Here is a 19915-nt window from a genome sequence, read left to right on the forward strand (position 1 = left end):
ATCTGCACGAGCTATTTAACTGGCGGGAAAATATCGACCAATCATAATCAAGTGTATGGAAATGGGGTTCTCACACATGAAAGAATGGAAATTTTTCAGAATTAAAAAGTAAGGGAGCTACCATTTGATTTTTAGGGGGGGGGGGGGGGGGTAGGGTGAAATTTGAAAAAATAGGCAGGACAGGAGTTTTGAGTTAAAAAAAAATAAAGGCAGGATGAGACACTTGCAAAAAAAAAAAAAAAGTCAGGATGACAATTTATGTAAAAAAAAGTCAGGATAAACAAAAAAAAAAAAAGCAGGACTAATTAGATGGAAAAATAAAAAGGCAGGACAGAGATTACAACTAAAAAAAAAAATGCAGGACAAAATTTTTCATCCTAGCCCCCCGCCCCCCTAAAAATCAAATGGAAGCTCCCTAATAATTAAAATATGTTGAAACGTACCGTACTTTAAGGAAAATTGTTTAGGATCAGAGGCGGATTGAGGGGGGGGGGGGGTAGGGGGGCCCGGCCCCCCTTTTGTGTGAAAAAATTGGTTGATTATTTAAGGAATCACTTGAGCGGGCCCCCTCTTATGGAAGTCAGTGGGCCCCCTTATAACATTTCTGGATCCGCCACTGTAGATGCGCACCCAGATCCTTATCAACTCACTATGGATCAATATGGAATAATCACGGCGGGGGAGGGGGGCTGAGGGGTTGTCTCCACATACAAACTTGGATACAGACGTTTAGCTATAGGGTTTACAAACCACCCCCATTCATTAAATGAATCTTGCGAAAAATTCCTACGCACGGAGACAGTTCATATGAAAATCAGAAGCAGTTCTTCTTTTTTTTTGTCTACCCCTACATCTCTGTTTTTTTTTTAGTTTGTAAGCATTGGCCATTAATTCTTTGTATAATAATATTTATGCGATTTCTAACGGACATTTATGAAATACTATAGGACATGCCAAGGCTATTTAAAACGCTCTTGGTCTTCTCCAACCAGGGATTTATAATATGAAAAATATTTAAATATTTCTTACCAAACTAGGACATTTACAGACTAACAGACAATACGATTGAGAATATAAAATGTTGAAAACAGTATTTTATGTTTCAAATGGACTTTTATTAAGTTCTGCTAGATATAACCTAACAATGTAACCAATGCATTTCTTTGATGAATTTCATATGCAGTTTTTCAAAGTGATTATAATCGATAAAGTGTGAATCAATTTCCCAAACAATATATAGGTTCTGAAATAGTAATGGGTTATTTTGAAAACAGCTGTATTGCTATACACTTATGAACATTCATGGTCCTACATTCTGTCCATACCTTTATGTTTGGCATTGCACAAGATCATGTTTTGTGTAACTGAAAATGACGTACGTCTTTACACTAAACCCAATGGATGTTGGTTGTGTACTGATTGCTATGTTAGTCCTAACAAGACAACGTTAAGAGTTGGACTTGTAAAATGCCTATGCAGAAATCATAATTATATGGAGTTCATAATAAGGAGGCGGGCCCCTCCCCCTAAATGCGCCTCTGAAATACACATTCATATAGACATAACATGCATAATCATCATCAGCTTGGTAAATGAAAGATAACTCCACTCTATATACTATAATGGTAGCAACCAGTGGCGGATCCAGAAATTTTCATACGTGGGGGCCCTCTGACTGACCTAAGAGGGGGCCCGCTCCAGTCACGCTTTAGTGATTCCCTGTATAAGCAACCAATTTTTTTCACAAAAAGGGGGGCGGGCCCCCCCTGCCCCCCCCCCCCCTGAATCCGCCTCTGGCAACACCTGTAGTAAGTGTGTGAAATTCTTCAATTTTTTGGTCTCGCTTCAAAACTCATGACTCTGGGACATGATGACGTATTTACATATATAACGATGTTAGAAAGCTTATGTCTTCATTTGAAATAACCAAATGAATAAATTTTCAAAGTTTAGTATTCTCAATTTTGGATATTTAGTAAATAGACTTTCAAGTAACTTGAATGGTTCTTGATGCTGCATATACCGTGAGGGTGGCCCACTTGCGCCTAGTTTGACCGTTTTTTTTCACCTACGTTTATCTATGATCAGACAAAATTTTCCATTGTGTGTTTATTTTGTAGATGTATCCTTACATTTACTATATAGTTCCACAAACTTAATTTTGAATCAATGTTGAATCATAGAAAAGTGGGTTTGAATCGACCTCCAAACGATGTATGATTCTGTAATGAAGAGAACCCAAATTGCATCCATGCTTAAATTCACATCCGTAAAAATCGAATAACTGATGATTGTTTTATTTCTCCAAATATTTATAACAATTTGACAATAGTTCATGCTTACTCTTCATTTTTAATGGCCATTTTTAAAAGTTGACTTTTGTGGACGTCGCATGGCGACGTTTCCATAGAATGATAGATTTTACCTTTTCAGTTGAATATTTCATCTTACGGTTGATATATACTGTAAACGTTTTATGTATATTTAAATATATTTAGGTATGTTGGAAGACGTGCATATTGGCAAATCATAAGAATGCAAATTTTGTAGTCCCTAAGAAAAACGTCATATAAGATTATCGGTTCTATTTTTTTTAAATGGGTGCAATTTGGTTGGGGAATCTGTTCAATTTTGGTACTGCTGAGACTACTATGAGGGTAGGAATGCCCTTAACCGTCAGGCGTCAAACGGTCATTTTCGGCAACCGTTAGCCGGTCAAATTGGTTAACATTTTATTGTGATTCGTCCAAATATCCTTATCGTGATTCGTCAGAGCAGAGACATATATACACATTTGTATATATGTCTCTCTGGTCAGAGGTCTCAAATAATTATCCGTTATCGTTATTTTTGGAAAAAAGTTAACGTGAATCGTCAAAATCGATCTTTTTTACACCATAAAGAAAATGTACATTTGATCGCCATGCACCAAAAATTACGGTTAATTTAACGTCATTTGGCAAGATTTTTTTTTACCGTTATTCGCCATTAATACGACCCTAATGCACAAGTGCCCTAATGTTATAGTAGTCTCAGGGTACTGCATGACTGAGACGTTAGAGATAATTCCGTTGCAAAATGAAGTTTTAGTCTAGCTTCCAGTAACAGTAAGTAATCGCGGATCTGTATCTTTGTTTCTTGTGTTTTGTAATATATGAGCTGTTATACATGGTTCGAGTTGTCTTTTCAACTGGTCTGAGTTGTTTTAGAATTGGTCCGAGAAGTCGTGGTCCGACGTGTGATTGGTCCGAGTTGTGATGATTATCTATCCCAGAGTTCAGCGTATAACTTCCTTTCTGAAACGCCATTGTAAGTGGGAACGAAGATTATTTCTTGAACTTAAATGCAGGAAAACCTCCCCTTGTGATTTTTTAAATGTGCTTAAAACAAAGCAAATAAATTATTCTTAAAGACCATAGAGATTATAATAAATTTGTGAACAGTGTATGTAATAGAAAAGAACAGAACTTCAGAAGAAAGGGTATGGCATGGGGTATCCATTCATGACACAAAATCACTACATGCACAACTAAAACACGAAAAGCAAAGGAACAGTGCTTTTATTGTTTGTTCTTCATCTTAAAGCCACAGTAAGGCCTTCAACAAGGAACACCGGTTTGAACGGAATTCCCTGCAAACTGACGATCATAACTCAACTTTGAAATAATGGCGGCCATGATTTTTAGAACAAATTAATAAAATAATTGTGACAAAGAAATCAAACATTTACTGTCATGTTTTAGCCCGACAATGAGACTAAAGTTTGCGATAACATTATGAATATCTAGAAAACCCCAGCCTGGCACATAAACATATTTTATTTCCAATAGGGCTCTTCACGGTTAGTTCGGCCATATTGGATAGGGGGCAAAAATACGGGAAAACATCATAGAAACAGAGCAGTTGCTTGGAAACACACATAGGATTTCCAATACTTTCATACTATTTCCACATCTTTCTAAAAAATCTGCCCCCTATCCAACATGGCCGAACTAACCGTGAAGAGCCCTATTGGGGCATACAGATACATATATATATTATAAGAGTAGAATGATCCAAATAGAGACCGCAATAATTTAAAATTTGTTCTGACACATGATATTATTTGAGATAATGTTAGATAAGGGAATGCAAAAAATATTGTCTTTTATCCTCTGAGTCAATTCTTTTTTCTTAGTTTTGCAGATAAAAAAAAAGACTGGTTTCTATTGATAATTTTCAATGATGCTTTTTAAAATTGTCTTATTACCTCTTAAAAGTGTGTCATCATTGCTCAATTAACATTCTTTTAGTTTCACATAGCTGATTCTACATTATAGAATGTACAATGTAAAAGACGAATTTACCATCAGGTTTAAAGCAATATTATCTGTAGATCTAAACTGATTTTTCACATAAAAATAAAATAAAATAGAAAGATATTCCTGCCTGCAGAGCCTTTATAATTTTCACATGTAAGAGAAAACCAACATTTATTTTTCCATGGCCTAACTTGGCAGGAAATGATGTATGTTTAGAACAAACAATTCCGGAAGACTTGGATAAATTTACATGTAACAGCACCAACTTAGGCCTGGTCAAACAGAACATACGAGAAAGAAGTACATATTTAAAACAAATAGTTCCTACTCAAAGGTGTTAATATCAAACTTTATAGAATATATATTGGTAATTATAATTTAGGTATCAAATTAATGGTGAAGGACTGGTGATCCTTGTAGAACACCTTTTGACTGATAATTTCAAATAATAAAGAATGTATGAATCAAATTTAAGGAGTAGGGGATATATTGCTTGTTTCTGAGATATGAAGTACCTGCTTTGGTATATCCAAAGTTCTGGTAAGCAGTACGCTCTAATACTTATGTAAAATGTAAATAACAGTATATTGACACTGCTCCCCATAATAGCCCATATTGATAAGACTTTACCAATTAGAAATGAATTTTGACATCATGGTGGTTTTTTTCCCAAATAAAAGTAAATTAAACCTTAAACACTCTTATGTCATAATACATTTAGAAAAAGTAAATTAGTATTTTAATCCTAAAAATTTTAGTCGTAAAGTACTGTAGTAAAAGTTTGTTATGGGTCAGCTTCGTCCTTCCGTAGATACATTTTTTTGTATATTGAATCCTGACCTCATCTTCATGGTTTATTGATCAATGTTATGTTTCAGTAGTTGGGTCCTCTTCTTAGATACTATGAAAATAGGTCAACTATATTTGGTGTATGGAATGATTGTAAAGTGTACATGTCTGCCTGGCTAGGTTTATCTGTCCTTGATCTCATTTTCACGGTTCATTGGTTAATGTTAAGTTTTTTTGTTTTGGTCTGTTGTTCTAATACTATAAGCAATAGGTCAACTGTATTTGGTGTAAAGAATATGTGTAAGGTGTACATTTCTGTCTGGCAGATATCATCTTTTTCACGGTTCATGTCAATGATAAGTTTCAGTAGTTGGGTCCTCTTAGATACTATAAGCGATAGGTCAAGTATATTTGGAATTTGGAATGATTTATAGGTGTACATGACTGTCTGGCTTGGTTTATCTGACCTTGACCTCATTTTACGGTTCATTGGTGAATGTTAAGTTTTTGTGTTTTTGTCTTGTTTTTCTGATACTAAAATCATTAGATCAATTTTATTTTGTGTATGGAGTAATTGTAAGGTCACTGTACATGTCTGTCTGGCAAGTATTATCAGTCTTTGACCTCATTTTTATGGTTCATTTGTCAATGTTAAGTTTCAGTAGTTAGGTCCTCTTCTAAGATACTATAAGCAAAAGGTCAGCTATATTTGGTGTATGGAATGATTGTGAGGTGTATAAGTCTGTCTATCAGGTATCATCTGTCTTTTACCTCATTTTCATTCTGAGCCCTTTTAAGCTTACCTTTCTTGTAGAATTGTAATGTAATTTATATTAACGGTTTACGTGGACCGTGCTGGGCTTTGCCAATTTTGCAAATTGCTTTTTTTTATTTTATCTGGTGACAAAATACAGCTGTTGCTGGTGAAGTTTCATAAAAGATAGCAAATAATAGATTATATAATTTTGTACAATTTCCTTCTTAATAATTCATTAATCTGTTTTGTAATTAGACTGAGTGAGTCAAACATTTTACAGCGTTACCTTTAGTTATGCAGAGGTTCCCCACAGGATAATTAAAGGTTTTCCCTTTGTTGATAAAAACAAATCCCCCAATCAAACCTCACCTGGAAACCAAGCTTGAAATCTGGACAAGCATTTCTGGTCACTTGTATTGGTAACCAGTAAACAATAAACATCAATTTTTATACAAGCTTGTTCTTCTTCCAGTATTCAAAGCAGATTCAGTACAATTTCCAGTACAGTATCCAGTTCATAATCCAGTTCATATATAATACAAGCATACACTAAGTCACCCAACATTCCTAACTTGCAAGTCCAGTGACCCCGACCCACCCAAAACAAAGTTAACATATTAGTAAAGCATCCTTTTGTCACAGAGAGAAAACACATGTTGATCCCAGATCATGAAGTTGACAAGTAAACAAGCAAAAAGAAAATCGACGTTGCTTGATTTCTTTACAGCCCCAAAAAAGAAAAAAAGAAGCAGGTGAAAACACATATTATGCAATTTACGCATGAGTATCTATAGTTGTTGTGACTGACAATTCTTTAATAATGATCATAATAATTTTCGGATCCTTTCAATGCTGATATGGTTGTCAAGTATAATAATTGATGCGGAGGTCAATGAGAACACACAATACATGTGTATGTTAGTGTAACAACAGTTCAATGTACATGTATTGTTTCTCCTGTTTCAAGTTTCTGTTATAGATTTATAGTCTAACCTACTCTGAAAATTTCAATTATAAAAAAAAAATCACAGAAGTTTCATAAAGGTTGGCTTTCAAGTTTTGTTTTTGTGCGTGTTATTTTTTTCAATTAGTTATTAATAAAGAATGATTCTACAGCAATTGGAATTGTGGATGTAAACCCTACCATATGGAGAGCTGCAGGCCGTTTTTATACGGCCGCAAAAAATTTTGCGGTTGTATATATTGCTATCACGTCATTGGCGCCATCTTCCGAAGACATTTGGTTTCAGGACAATAACTTTAGTATAAGTGAATGTATCTCTATGAAATTGAACCACAAGGTTCTATGCAACAATAGGAAGGTTGGGATTGATTTTGGGGGTTATAGTCCTAACTGTTTAGGAATTAGGGGCCAAAAAACAAGGATTTTCTGGTTTCTGTACAATGACGTGAGCTTAAGTCTATGGATCTCTATGAAATTGTACCACAAGGTTCCATACGAAAAAAGGAAGGTTGGGATTGATTTTGGGGGTTATGGCCCTAACCGTTTAGGAATTGGGGTGCCAACATCAATACTTTTCTAATACTTTGTATAAATTGCTTATTTCTTGACCAATTTATTCTTGAATTCTTGGGGTTCTTTAATATGCTGAATCTAAAACCATGTATTAAGTCTTTTGATTTTGGGCCCCGTTTTTATATTGGTCCACATTGAGGTCCAAAGGGTCCAAAATTAAACTTTGTTTGCATTCATCAAAAATTGAATTATTGGAGTTCTTTGATATGCCGAATCTAATCGTGAATTTAGATTTTTAATTTTGGGTCCAGTTTTCAAATTGGTCTACATTAAGGTCCAAAGGGTCCAAAATTAAACTTAGTTTGATTTTAACAAAAATTGTATTCTTGGGGTTCTTTGATATGCTGAATCTAAACATGTATTTAGATTTTTGATTTTTGGCCCAGTTTTCAAGTTGGTCCAAATCTGGGTCCAAAAATAAACTTTGTTTGATTTCAACAAAAATTTAATGTATCATGTGTATGGGCTTAATTTAACCATGTATTTAGATTTTTGATTTTTGAGCTTCGTTATCAAATTGGTCCACATTGAGGTCGAAAGGGTCCAGAATTAAACTTTGTTTGATTTCATCAAAAATTGAATTCTTGGGGTTATTTGATATGCTGAATCTAACCATGTATTTAAATTTTGGTTATTGGACCATAAAAGGTAAATGTCCAATTTAAAATTTTTATGTTCTTAGACCACATTCATTCTGTGTCAGAAACCTATGCTGTGTCAAATATTTAATCACAATCCAAATTCAATGGTCCTGAACATGCATGAAATATTTGCCACTGGACGTTAAGCAACCAACAATCAATCAATCCAAATTCAAAGCTGTATCAAGTTTGAATGTTGTGTCCATACTTGCCCCAACTGTTCAGGGTTCGACTTCAAATTAGTAAACATCCTACATACACAAATGATACGCTTCAAACTTATTGAAAACCCTGCAAAGAGTGGAACTGTGAAATCCTTATTGTCAATAATTATTTAATAAAAGGTGATGATTAGTAAGTTACATTAAAAGAAATGAGCACTGACTATCAGGAATTTGTATAAGTAATAGAAGTTAATTCGGGATTTGTTTCCCTTGTTCCATTTTAATCCTGAAGGTAATAAATATGTCAAAAAGGTAATTGTTGTAAAAATAAGAACACTTACTCTCAAAAAGGGTCAATTGTCGAATTGAATTCAAACATTGTACCATAGATGTATGATTGTACTACATAGATTACTGTCTGGATGAATTTTATAAACAAGTATTCCTTCTATTTAAATTTCAAATACCATTTGTTTATTTAAACTTGTGATTAATATAAAAAAGAAGATGTGGTATGATTGCCAATGAGACAAATCTCCACAAGACCAAATGACACAAACTGTTCAGCACAATAAGATCTACAAATAAGTCGACATGACATGACATGATGGCAGAAAGTCTCAACTGACTTCTTATAAAAGTTATTTCCCCTGAGGGATGATTTTTACCCAATTTTTTTTCAAATACCAGAGTAGATAGAAACTTTAAAAAACAAAAAGATCAGCAAAATTGGATCTACTAGTAAGTCCATATTTTGAAATTGTCAGACTTTTTTGCCTTTAAATGATGTTTTTTTTTTACTTATTTCTATTATTTTGCCAATTATTTTGAAAGCTGGAATAGATACATGTAAGTATAAACTGGAAACATGGGAAACAGTTAAAATGATCATCAATACAAAATCTACATAAATTCCACTAAATAAGATTTACATGTACAAATAACATGAACAAGGAAACATAAATGATTACAATCAAAGTAAAATAAATATCAAAATGGCATATTTTTACAAGGTGAGTGATACGTACTCTCAGAAGCCTCTTGTTTTTTAACTTGTTGATTTTCTTATTTTACAGAAAATGGGTCGTAAAGGAAAGAGTAAAGCTTCTGTAGCTAGAGAGCAGAAGGCGAGAATGAGAAGTAGACGACAAAGCAGTGTTGCCTCTATAGAGTTGGCACCTCTAGGTGAGGAAGAACTCTTAGCCAGAAGGTTGGCTTCTCCTTGTGAGAAAAATCCTTCAAATGCCCAGAGGTTAGAACCTCCTCTGGGAAGCCTGTCTATCCAATGCATGGATATGCCACTGAGCTCTGACTCCCCACCGTGGGTTTGTACTCCACCGAGAGTACCCTCACCAAAGGTTGGTGTTGCAGGACAGACGAAACTGGTGGTAGAAACATCATTAGATGTCACCAGTATAATTGAGACAAAGCAAAAGGTTCAAGAATACAATACTGAAACAATACTAAGAATAAACAGTACTGAACCAAATACTAGAATATACAATACTGAGTCAAATACTACAATATACAATACTGAATCAAACACTAGAATATACAATACTGAATCAATACTAGAAACCAATACTGAAGAATGCAATACTGAATCTAAACAAGAAATTAACAATGAACTAATGCAAGAAATGCAAACTGAACCTATACCAGAAGTAAAAACTAAACCCAAGTCGGTGTACAGAACACAAGAAATAAAAGACACAAAGATATCAACATTACAAACAGACCAGTCAGATGGCGAGATCGAATCGAAAATAAGGCTAACATTAGAATTTGATGAACCACCAAAAACAAAAAAAGCAAAGTTAGAATCTGTATGTAGTTCAGGCTTTAAAATGTTGCCTCCTGATGTTCATTTAAACATAGCTTCAGGGAATGAACAAAGCAATAATATTAAGTCAGTAAAAGTGAATGGTAGTTCAAAAAATAAAATGAATTTTATAGGTGGCAAAGTTGATATTAGAAACAATAAACATTCCTCTGATTCTTCTTATTATAGAAAAATAAGATCAAGAAAGCTGATTCAGGGGAAAACAGAAAATGAAGAAACTGACCTTAATTTAGTAGATCAAGAAGAAACTAGAAATGAGGTAAGGAATTTAGAAAATACAGATTCAGTTAATCAACCATTTATGATGCAAGGTAGTTTCCATCAAGGTGATGACAGGTTCAGAAACAATAGTGGTAAACAGTGTGTAGCAAATTCATTAACAGCCATAGCTTACAGCAAACTCAGTTTGATTGATAATTGGAATATGACTTTCTTGGATGAAATCTTGATAGAAGGGAATATTTTGTATACCTGGATTCATGGTGATAATGAAGAGTTGTTAGTAACAGAATTACCGAAAATGGTTGAAATAAGAGATATGATTGTTAAATGTAACAGAAAAGAGTCGATATTAGCTTTGATAGATAATAATGGTAAAATTGAATTTAATGTTCTTTCTTTGGATCATGCTCTTCAAGAGGCTCTTATTGATTCAGATGGATGTTTTGTTTGTGTAAGGGGTTTTACTAGTGCCATTATTAGGCAAAATGGGAAAATGTATTTATTTGATTCGCATGCTAGAAATTGTTTTGGTTTACAAGACAGCTGTGGTAAAAGCGTTGTTATTCAGATTAATGATGTGAACAGTTTGTACCAACACTTTTACAATTTTGTGCAAGGGGATGTAAATGCAGAATTTGAAGTAACAGGTATCAACATCGAAATTCAAGATGAAGATTCTGTCACTAACAATGTTGACAAATTTATTGGAAATATTAACAATAGAGAGGTTTTAGAGGATGAAAACAACTCTGACGTAGAATTTATTGGTGTCCCAACTCAAACATGCTATTTATTTAATCCAATTGATTATTATACAAAAAGAAAACTTTGTAATATTTTAGATATTAAATCGAAATTTGTTTTGAAAATCCCGCTTATGCCAACACACAGTATAGGTACGCCTTTAAAATCAAAACAAATCACTGCAGACGGCAACTGTTTATTCAGAGCTATTTCATATGCAGTATCAAACAGGCAAGAAAACTTTAAACAAATAAGAAATGAATTAGTGCGCCACATGTTGCGTCATTCACATCAGTTCAATTCTTTTCTTGATTCTGAAACAGTCAATGAGTATATGAAACGTACTAACATGATAGAAGACAATGTTTGGGGAACTGAGTTAGAAATTATAGCTGCTGCTGATTTATTAAAAACTGACATTTTTACATATTTAGAAGGTAAATGGATTAAATACTCCTCAAAGCAAATCTGTAGCAAGAATAATGTGAATGATCAAGCAATTTATCTGAATAATGTAGGTAATCACTATGAAGTTGTTCTTTCTGTTTTACCTGGTGGTAAAGAAGCGGTAACGTTAAACAGTAAAGAAAGCGCCAAGAAACGAAATCAATCTGGTGCAGAGAAAGACCAAATGAACTTACACTATGGACTATCTCATGAAGGTACAATGAAGAGAAAATATGAACAACATGAGTTGAATTTTCCAAAGAAATGCTTAAAAGAAGATGAAAATAGTTTTGGTTTAATTAAGAAAAAAACTTGTTTGGAATGGCCAGGTAAAGATCTAGCTGTCTGTAAACCTCTAGCACCAAACCAAGGTTTGACAAAAACTGAAAAAGAAAAACTAAAGTATCAGTTGGATGGTCAGTTTAGATTCAATAAAATAGAAAAGCAAAAAAGGAAGTATGAAAAAGACAGATCATACAAAGAAAAGTTAAGTCAAACAAGTAACGAAAAGTATAGGAATGATGCTAAATACAGAGAATCAAAGAAAAGAAAAAGCATTCAAAAGTATGCAAATGATATAGAACACAACAGTTATGTCAGAAACTCAAGCATTCAGAAATATGCTGATGATGATGATTTCAAAAGTAAGATTAAACAGGCAAGCATACAGAAATATGCTGATGATGATGAATTCAAAAGTAAAGTTAAACAGGCAAGCATACAGAAATATGCTGATGATGATGAATTCAAAAGTAAAGTTAAACAGGCAAGCATACAGAAATATGCTGATGATGATGATTTCAAAAGTGAAGTTAAACAGGCAAGCATACAGAAATATGCTGATGATGATGATTTCAAAAGTAGAATCAAACAGGCAAGCATACAGAAATATGCTGATGATGATGAATTCAAAAGTAAAGTTAAACAGGCAAGCATACAGAAATATGCTGATGATGATGAATTCAAAAGTAAAGTTAAACAGGCAAGCATACAGAAATATGCTGATGATGATGATTTCAAAAGTAGAATCAAACAGGCAAGCATACAGAAATATGCTGATGATGATGAATTCAAAAGTAAAGTTAAACAGGCAAGCATACAGAAATATGCTGATGATGATGATTTCAAAAGTAGAATCAAACAGGCAAGCATACAGAAATATGCTGATGATGATGAATTCAAAAGTAAAGTGAAACAGGCAAGCATACAGAAATATGCTGATGATGATGAATTCAAAAGTAAAGTTAAACAGGCAAGCATACAGAAATATGCTGCTGATGATGATTTCAAAAGTGAAGTCAAAGATCAGATATTGACTAGAAGAAAGAATGCCAAAGAGGACAGTAATGATGTTACAAAAGTTATTGAAAACTTTAGGAAAAATGTAAGTAAGGGTCCAGAATTTGTTTGTTCTTGCTGCTTTAGACTGTTATTCGAAAATCAAGTTGTACAATGTAAAAGAGAATTGTATAAACCAGGTTGTGGCAAAGATATAGCAGACATATGTATTTCTGAGAAGTATTTACATAGATGTTCAGAAGAATGCAAAGATGAATGTTTATATCAGGGAGCCAGCAGAGCTACACTTTGGATTTGTTACACATGCCATAGAAAGATTCTTAAAGGAAAAATACCTGCTGAATCTTTTGCTAACAACTTGGCTTTAGAAGATGTTCCACTAGAACTTAACAGATTAAATCAATTAGAACAACATCTTATTTCATTAAATATACCTTTCATGAAAATTGTTGCTTTACCTAAGGGTGGACAAAAAGCTGTGCATGGCCCATGTGTTTGTGTACCATCAGATATTTCAAAGGTCACAACAACTTTGCCTAGATCAGAAGATGATAATTGTTTAGTGAAAGTAAAACTCAAAAGAAAATTACAGTACAAAGGTTATGAGGAATATCAGTTTGTGGACACTAAACATTTGGAAGAAGCCTTGTCCTTTTTAAAAGAAAAGAATGATTGGTATTCAAATGTTGAAATAAATGGAGAGTGGTTGAATCCAATTCCATCATCAAAGAATATTTGTGTTGCTGAAAAAAAAGACAATAAAAGTTATACAAAAACTGACAGAGTGAAAGAGGATAACTTGGAGGACAAATCAGATAAAAAAGAACAGGAAGATGCAGTTGATTCATATTTAGATGATAGTTTACAGGGTGTACAGTTGGACACATGCTTACAGCCTGCTGACATTGCACAGGAAGCATTGGATTTATTGTTTGATCAAGAGTTTGATTTATCGCCTGCAGAAGGAAATAATCCAGTCAGTTTACTGAAAGAAAACGGCATTGAAGCAAAAACCTTTCCAGTGCATTACCCTACAGGTAAAAACACTTGGAATGAGGACAGAGAAGAGAAACTATCTTTATTAAGATATTTTAATCTGAGATTAATGAGTGTTGAAAACAGGTTTGCTAGAGATACTTCCTACATATTCTTTAGCCAGTATATGTCTGAACTAGATAGGGTCATGTCAAATGTACAGATATCGTTACGGAAAGGGTCAGTTTTTTCAGATGGACAGAAAGTAACAAGTAAAATGCTGTGTAATAAGGAGTCATTAAATGGATTATTTAGAAAAGATGAAGCAATCAAGTTCATGAAGCCTGTCCGAGGAACACCACCATATTGGCAATCTGTTCAGAAGGATATTTTTTGTATGATTAGACAGTTAGGTATACCGTCATTCTTTGCTTCATTCTCATCTGCAGATTTTAGATGGAAAGAAATTGTAGAAACCATACTGAAGCAACAAGGAGATATTCGTAATGTTGACAGTCTTAGTTGGGATGAAAAATGTAAAGTTCTTTGTAGTAACCCTGTTACAACTACAAGAATGTTTGATCACAGATTTCACAAATTTCTTAAAGATGTTATAATGTCAGGTGCTGAACCAATTGGTCATGTGATTGACTACTTTTATAGAGTTGAATTTCAACAGAGAGGTTCTCCACATACTCATTGTGTATTTTGGGTAGAAGATGCCCCCAAATTTGGAGTAGACGATGATGATACTGTTACAAAGTTCATTGATAAATATATCTCTTGCAAATTACCATTGGAAAGTGATGACCCAGAGCTTACTGACATTGTTAAAACTGTTCAACAGCATAGCAAAAACCACTCAAAAAGTTGTCGCAAAAAAGGAACAGAGTGTCGGTTCAATTTCCCAAGACCACCATCTGAAAAAACATTTATATCCCGTCCAATTGAAGACGAGGAGGATAAGGAACATGATGAAGATGCTGATGATGGTAAGAAGTCAGATTCTGAAAGCAGTAAACAATCTGAAAAGACATTTATACCATGTCCAATGAAACATGATGATAATGATCATCATGATAAACATACCGATGGTGATATTAATAAGAAATCAGAATCTAAGGGCAGTATCTTAAAAGCAAAACAGATGTTAGCATGTTTATGGAATGTAATTAAAGAGTGTGAAGATAAAACTTTGACTACCAGTGAATTATTTTTGAAAGCCGGATTGTCTCAAGAGGATTTTCAAGAATGTTTTAGATGGATAACAAACAGAAATACTGTAGTATTGAAGAGAAATAAAGATGAGTTGTTTATTAATCAGTACAATCCTCATCTGCTAAAATCATGGAATGCAAATATGGATATTCAGTACATTTTGGATGCCTACTCATGTGTGGTTTACATTATAAGCTATATAAGCAAATCAGAACGTGAACTCGGCTTGTTGCTGCAGCAGACAAAAACTGAGGCAGCTGATGGAAATTTGGATGCACAACGGACTATGAAAAAAGTAGGTACAGCATACTTTCACTTTCGCGAACTCAGTACACAAGAAGCTGTTTTCAGAGTCATAGGTTTACGTTTGAAAGAGTGTTCAAGAAAAGTGCAATTCATTCCACTAGGAGAAAACCCATGCAGAATGAGTATACCCCTCAAAGAACTTCAACAAAAATCAAAAACATTGAAGATGAAGAAGTCTATAGATGATGGCAGTGATGATGATGATGATGGTGATAGTGATGATATTTGGCTGAAAAGTATAACTGACAGGTATAAAAATAGGCCTGATTTAGAACGATTTGATCAGATGTGTTTAGCAACATTTTGTTCCGAATTTTCAGTGTTGGCAGAGACACAGATACCAAATAAAATTAATGAGGACACTACATTCAAACTTAAGAATGATATGGGGTATATAAGAAAGAGGACAAGAACTTCTGATGCTGTTATCAAATATGCAAGATTTTCTGTAGAGTCAGCTCCTGAACAATACTACCAAAGTATATTACAGTTATTTTTGCCTTACAGATTAAATGAACAATTGAAACCACCACAGTTTTTATCATATGCAGATTTTTATAACTCTGGATTCATAAGGTACAGTCAGATGGAAGACCTCAGTTCAGTTCAAAATATAGTCAACTTTAACATGTCAAAATTTGTGAAGAAAGACCAGGAGCTAGAGATTGCAGAGAAACAATTGGAAGAAAGAGGATATCAAGAGGATGCATGGGCACAACTATGTCCAGAAACAGAGAAAGAAAGACTTGAATGTAATGAAATTGGTGAAAACACAACCACTCAAGAGGTAGATAGTCCTGAATTAGGAATACCAGATTTGAATCAAACTGACAAGTCAACTGATAAAAATGAAATGGTTCAAAAAACAAGTTTTGCACGGTCTGAAGTTATACCGTTGTTGAGAACTTTGAATGAGAAACAAAAGCGCATATTTTTTAAGATCAGAGAGTGGTGCAATTTAAAAGTAAATGGTAAGAATCCACCGCCATTTCATGTTTTTGTAACTGGAGGAGCCGGAACAGGCAAAAGCCATTTGATTAAATGCTTGTATTATGAGGCCACAAGAATTCTTGCACACTGTTCCCCAAATCCTGATGATTTGACTGTGTTGTTAACGGCACCAACTGGCACGGCAGCTTTTAATATAAATGGATTGACAATTCACAGTTCACTTTCCATTTTTAAAGGTTTATCTGTTGAGAAAGCTATGCTAGGAGAAGATAAGCTGAATAGTTTGAGGTCCAAATTAGAGAATTTACAAATTCTCATCATAGATGAAGTCTCAATGGTCAACAAAAGGTTGTTATTTTTTATTCATGAAAGGTTGCGTCAAATTAAGAAAAGGCCTGAGAAGTATCCTTATGGAGGAGTTTCAGTGATAGCAGTGGGTGATTTCTATCAATTACCACCAGTAAAATCAAAAAGGTCAGATAAACTTTATGTTAATGATCCATCAAATCCTTTGAATTATCTGTGGAATGATCTTTTTTCTGTTGTGGAGTTAGATGAAGTCATGAGACAGAGAGAAGATAGTTTGTTTGCCCAGTTGTTGAATAGACTAAGGGTCAAACAGAACAATTATCCACTAAAATCTTCAGATCAAGAAATGTTGAAAGAGTGCATAGATAGTGGACCAGATGAAGCTCTGCACATTTATGCTACTAATAATGAAATTAACATGTACAATAATGAAATGATTATGAAGTTGTCGAGTGAGCCCAAATTAATTGAAGCTCAAGATTTTGAAAAGGATAAGACAACAGGGAAACTTACGAAGAGAAGACAGAATTTTGCAAAAACTAATATTTGTCTTCCAACATCAATCCTGTTAGCAGAAGGAGCTCGTGTGATGATGATAAAAAATGAAGCAGTCAGTGATGGTTTGGTGAATGGTGTTATGGGTACTGTTCTCAGTATTTCAGAATTTTCAAAAGGAGCATTACCGAACAACATATATATTCATTTTGATAATGATAGAGTTGGAAAAAATGCAAAAGTACAGAAGATAATAAATGGAAAAAGATGTGTTGGATTAGAACCATCTATAGAAAGTATACCATTCAGTAATGGAACAAGAAAACAGTATCCTCTGCAGCTAGCATGGGCATGTACTGTTCACAAGGTTCAGGGTTTGACAGTGCCACAGGCAGTTGTCTGCTTGAATAAATGTTTTGCTTATGGTCAGGCATATGTTGCATTGAGTAGAGTTACTTCAAAAAATGGGCTGACTATATTACCAATTGATGATAAAACTTTGAACAAAAAAATATACAGTGATCCTGATATAATGGAAGGAATCAAATCCATGGATAATTTTTTGTCTCAAAATGACACCATAGTTTCAAATCATAAAGCAGGTTTGTCAATAGTTTACCACAATATTCAAGGTCTAAAGGCTCACCAAAATGATTTGAAAGCCAATTCAGACTTCCAAAATGCAAATTATATCTGTTTGACTGAAACATGGTTGGAATCTTGTAGTGATGATGTTCACCTTCCTAATTATAAACTTCATCATTTGCCAAGGTCAGCAGCATTTGCATCAAATAATCCTTTGTATGCTTCTTTACAAGAAATGAGTCATGGTGGAGTTGGTGTATATGTTAAATCAGATTCTGAGTATGAAGAATTTGATACATCTCAAAAAAATCTTGAATGTATGATTTTCAAAGTTCTGAAAATGAATGTTCTAATTGCTACAATATATAGAACTCAAAAATACCAAATTGAACTATTTTTAAGAAATGTTGGTGCTCTTTTGTCAGAATTGACACAGCTTTCAAGCAGTATTATTGTTTTAGGAGACTTTAATCAAGACATCATAAAGGGTGGCAGATCAATACAAGATTTTATGGCTTCATTCGGATTTGAACAGTTAGTACAAGAGGCAACAACAGAGGGTGGTACACTGATTGACCATGTTTATATCAAAAGTTGTGAAAAAGTACAAGTAAGTGTTATTCCAACTTATTACAGTTATCATGATGCAATATCTGTCATTCTGGAAATAAACCCTACTACTTGAAAGCTGTATAGTATTAATAGAAAATGATAAGAGTGCCTTAAACATGTTTAAGGAAAATTCATTTTGTACAAAACGATCAAAAGTTTCCCTACATATTATTTTTCAAAATACTAAGCCGGTACTTACAACTTAGTTTTGTATATATGTTCTTTATGTGTTTAAATTTCAAGTTTATTAATAGTTTCCCTATTTTATTTAGCTATGTATCAAACTCTAAATTATATTATAAAGTGAAATTTGTTTCTTAACTGAATATTATAAGAGTTTTATATGTTTACTTTAATTTCAGATCAAATTCGTAGTCATCAGTGGTAAAGAATTGAAATCAATTGTCTAACTTTTTGTGCATGCTTTGGTAATTTTAATACAGCACTTGCCAACGGGTTAGATAGTTGATAAATATATATCATCAGCTGAGAAATGTCTATTTATGATTAAGAAGTAAAAAGAAATAGGAGATAGAAGATTAAAATACAGCATTATGTAAAGGTAAGTTCGATCAAATAGTATTTACAAAAGATAACTAATGCAAACTGTCTAAGGGCCAGTGTGAGTGTTTGACACAATTCCAACTGTCCTGTGTTGTCTGTTATCATATGTTTGAAAGCGTCATCTGTTGTCTTTCTGTTGTCTGGAAACTTTATATCAAGTCAGGTCACTCTGTTTGACTTTGATCTTTATGCAAGTAAAGCATTGTTTGATTTGTGTACTGTGCATAACTTGTACTGTAGAATGTAGGTTAAATAATCTGGTTGCTGATGCACCATGGGGGTCCTATATCAAGTCAGGTCACTCTGTTTGACTTTGACCTTTGATCTTTATGGAAGTAAAGCATTGTCTGATTTCTGTACTGTAGAATGTAGGTTAAATAATCTGGTTGCTGATGCATCATGGGATGGGGGGTGGGTGGGTTGTCCTATATCAAGTCAGGTCACTCTGTTTGACTTTGACCTTTGATCTTTTTGGAAGTAAAGCATTGTCTGATTTCTGTACTGTAGAATGTAGGTTAAATAATCTGGTTGCTGATGCATCATGGGATGGGGGGTGGGTTGGGTGTCCTATATCAAGTCAGGTCACTCTGTTTGACTTTGACCTCTGATCTTTATGCAAGTAAAGCATTGTCTGATTTCTGTACTGTAGAATGTAGGTTAAATAATCTGGTTGCTGATGCATCATGGGATGGGGGGTGGGTGGGGTGTCCTATATCAAGTCAGGTCACTCTGTTTGACTTTGACCTTTGATCTTTATGCAAGTAAAGCATTGTCTGATTTCTGTACTGTTGAATGTAGGTTAAATAATCTGGTTGCTGATGCATCATGGGATGGGGGGTGGGTGGGGTGTCCTATATCAAGTCAGGTCACTCTGTTTGACTTTGACCTTTGATCTTTATGCAAGTAAAGCATTGTCTGATTTGTGTACTGTAGCAAATGAATAGACAACACTTTGTATGCATAAAGATCATGGTCACTCTGACCTTGACTCTTGATTCCAATGTCATTGTCTCAAAATTGAATTTACTATAGTAAACGGTAACTTATATGTATGTCCTGGGTTTTAGATGTGCTCATTTTTTATTAGATGTGTGTTATTTATTGGTCAGATGGACTTTAAGTTTTGGTTGAGAATGAAATGTAATAGATATAATAT

At 33.9% G+C, this 19915-nt stretch overlaps 1 protein-coding gene across 2 annotated transcripts; it reads left to right on the plus strand.

Moving 5' to 3' along the window:
* Positions 1-3292: 3292 nt before the first annotated feature.
* LOC139498643 (uncharacterized) lies at positions 3293-19182 on the plus strand. 2 transcript variants are annotated; one of them, XM_071287129.1, is made up of 3 exons: positions 3293-3309; positions 9266-18193; positions 18558-19182. In XM_071287129.1, the coding sequence occupies exons 2-3, from the start codon at positions 9269-9271 to the stop codon at positions 18603-18605; spliced, it is 8973 nt and encodes a 2990-aa protein (XP_071143230.1). In that variant the 5' UTR covers positions 3293-3309; positions 9266-9268; the 3' UTR covers positions 18606-19182. The 2 variants fall into 2 exon arrangements, with proteins under 2 accessions (XP_071143230.1, XP_071143229.1); XM_071287128.1 differs by lacking the exon at positions 18558-19182 and having other exon boundaries at positions 9266-18350.
* The last annotated feature ends 733 nt before the right edge of the window (positions 19183-19915 follow it).

The sequence above is a fragment of the Mytilus edulis genome, chromosome 12, assembly GCF_963676685.1.
Source record: "Mytilus edulis chromosome 12, xbMytEdul2.2, whole genome shotgun sequence".
NCBI lineage: Eukaryota > Metazoa > Mollusca > Bivalvia > Mytilida > Mytilidae > Mytilus > Mytilus edulis.

Bases quoted from the DNA above. Each gene is read 5' to 3' on its own strand.
- LOC139498643 (XM_071287128.1), top strand. From the start codon at position 9,269: ATGGGTCGTAAAGGAAAGAGTAAAGCTTCTGTAGCTAGAGAGCAGAAG.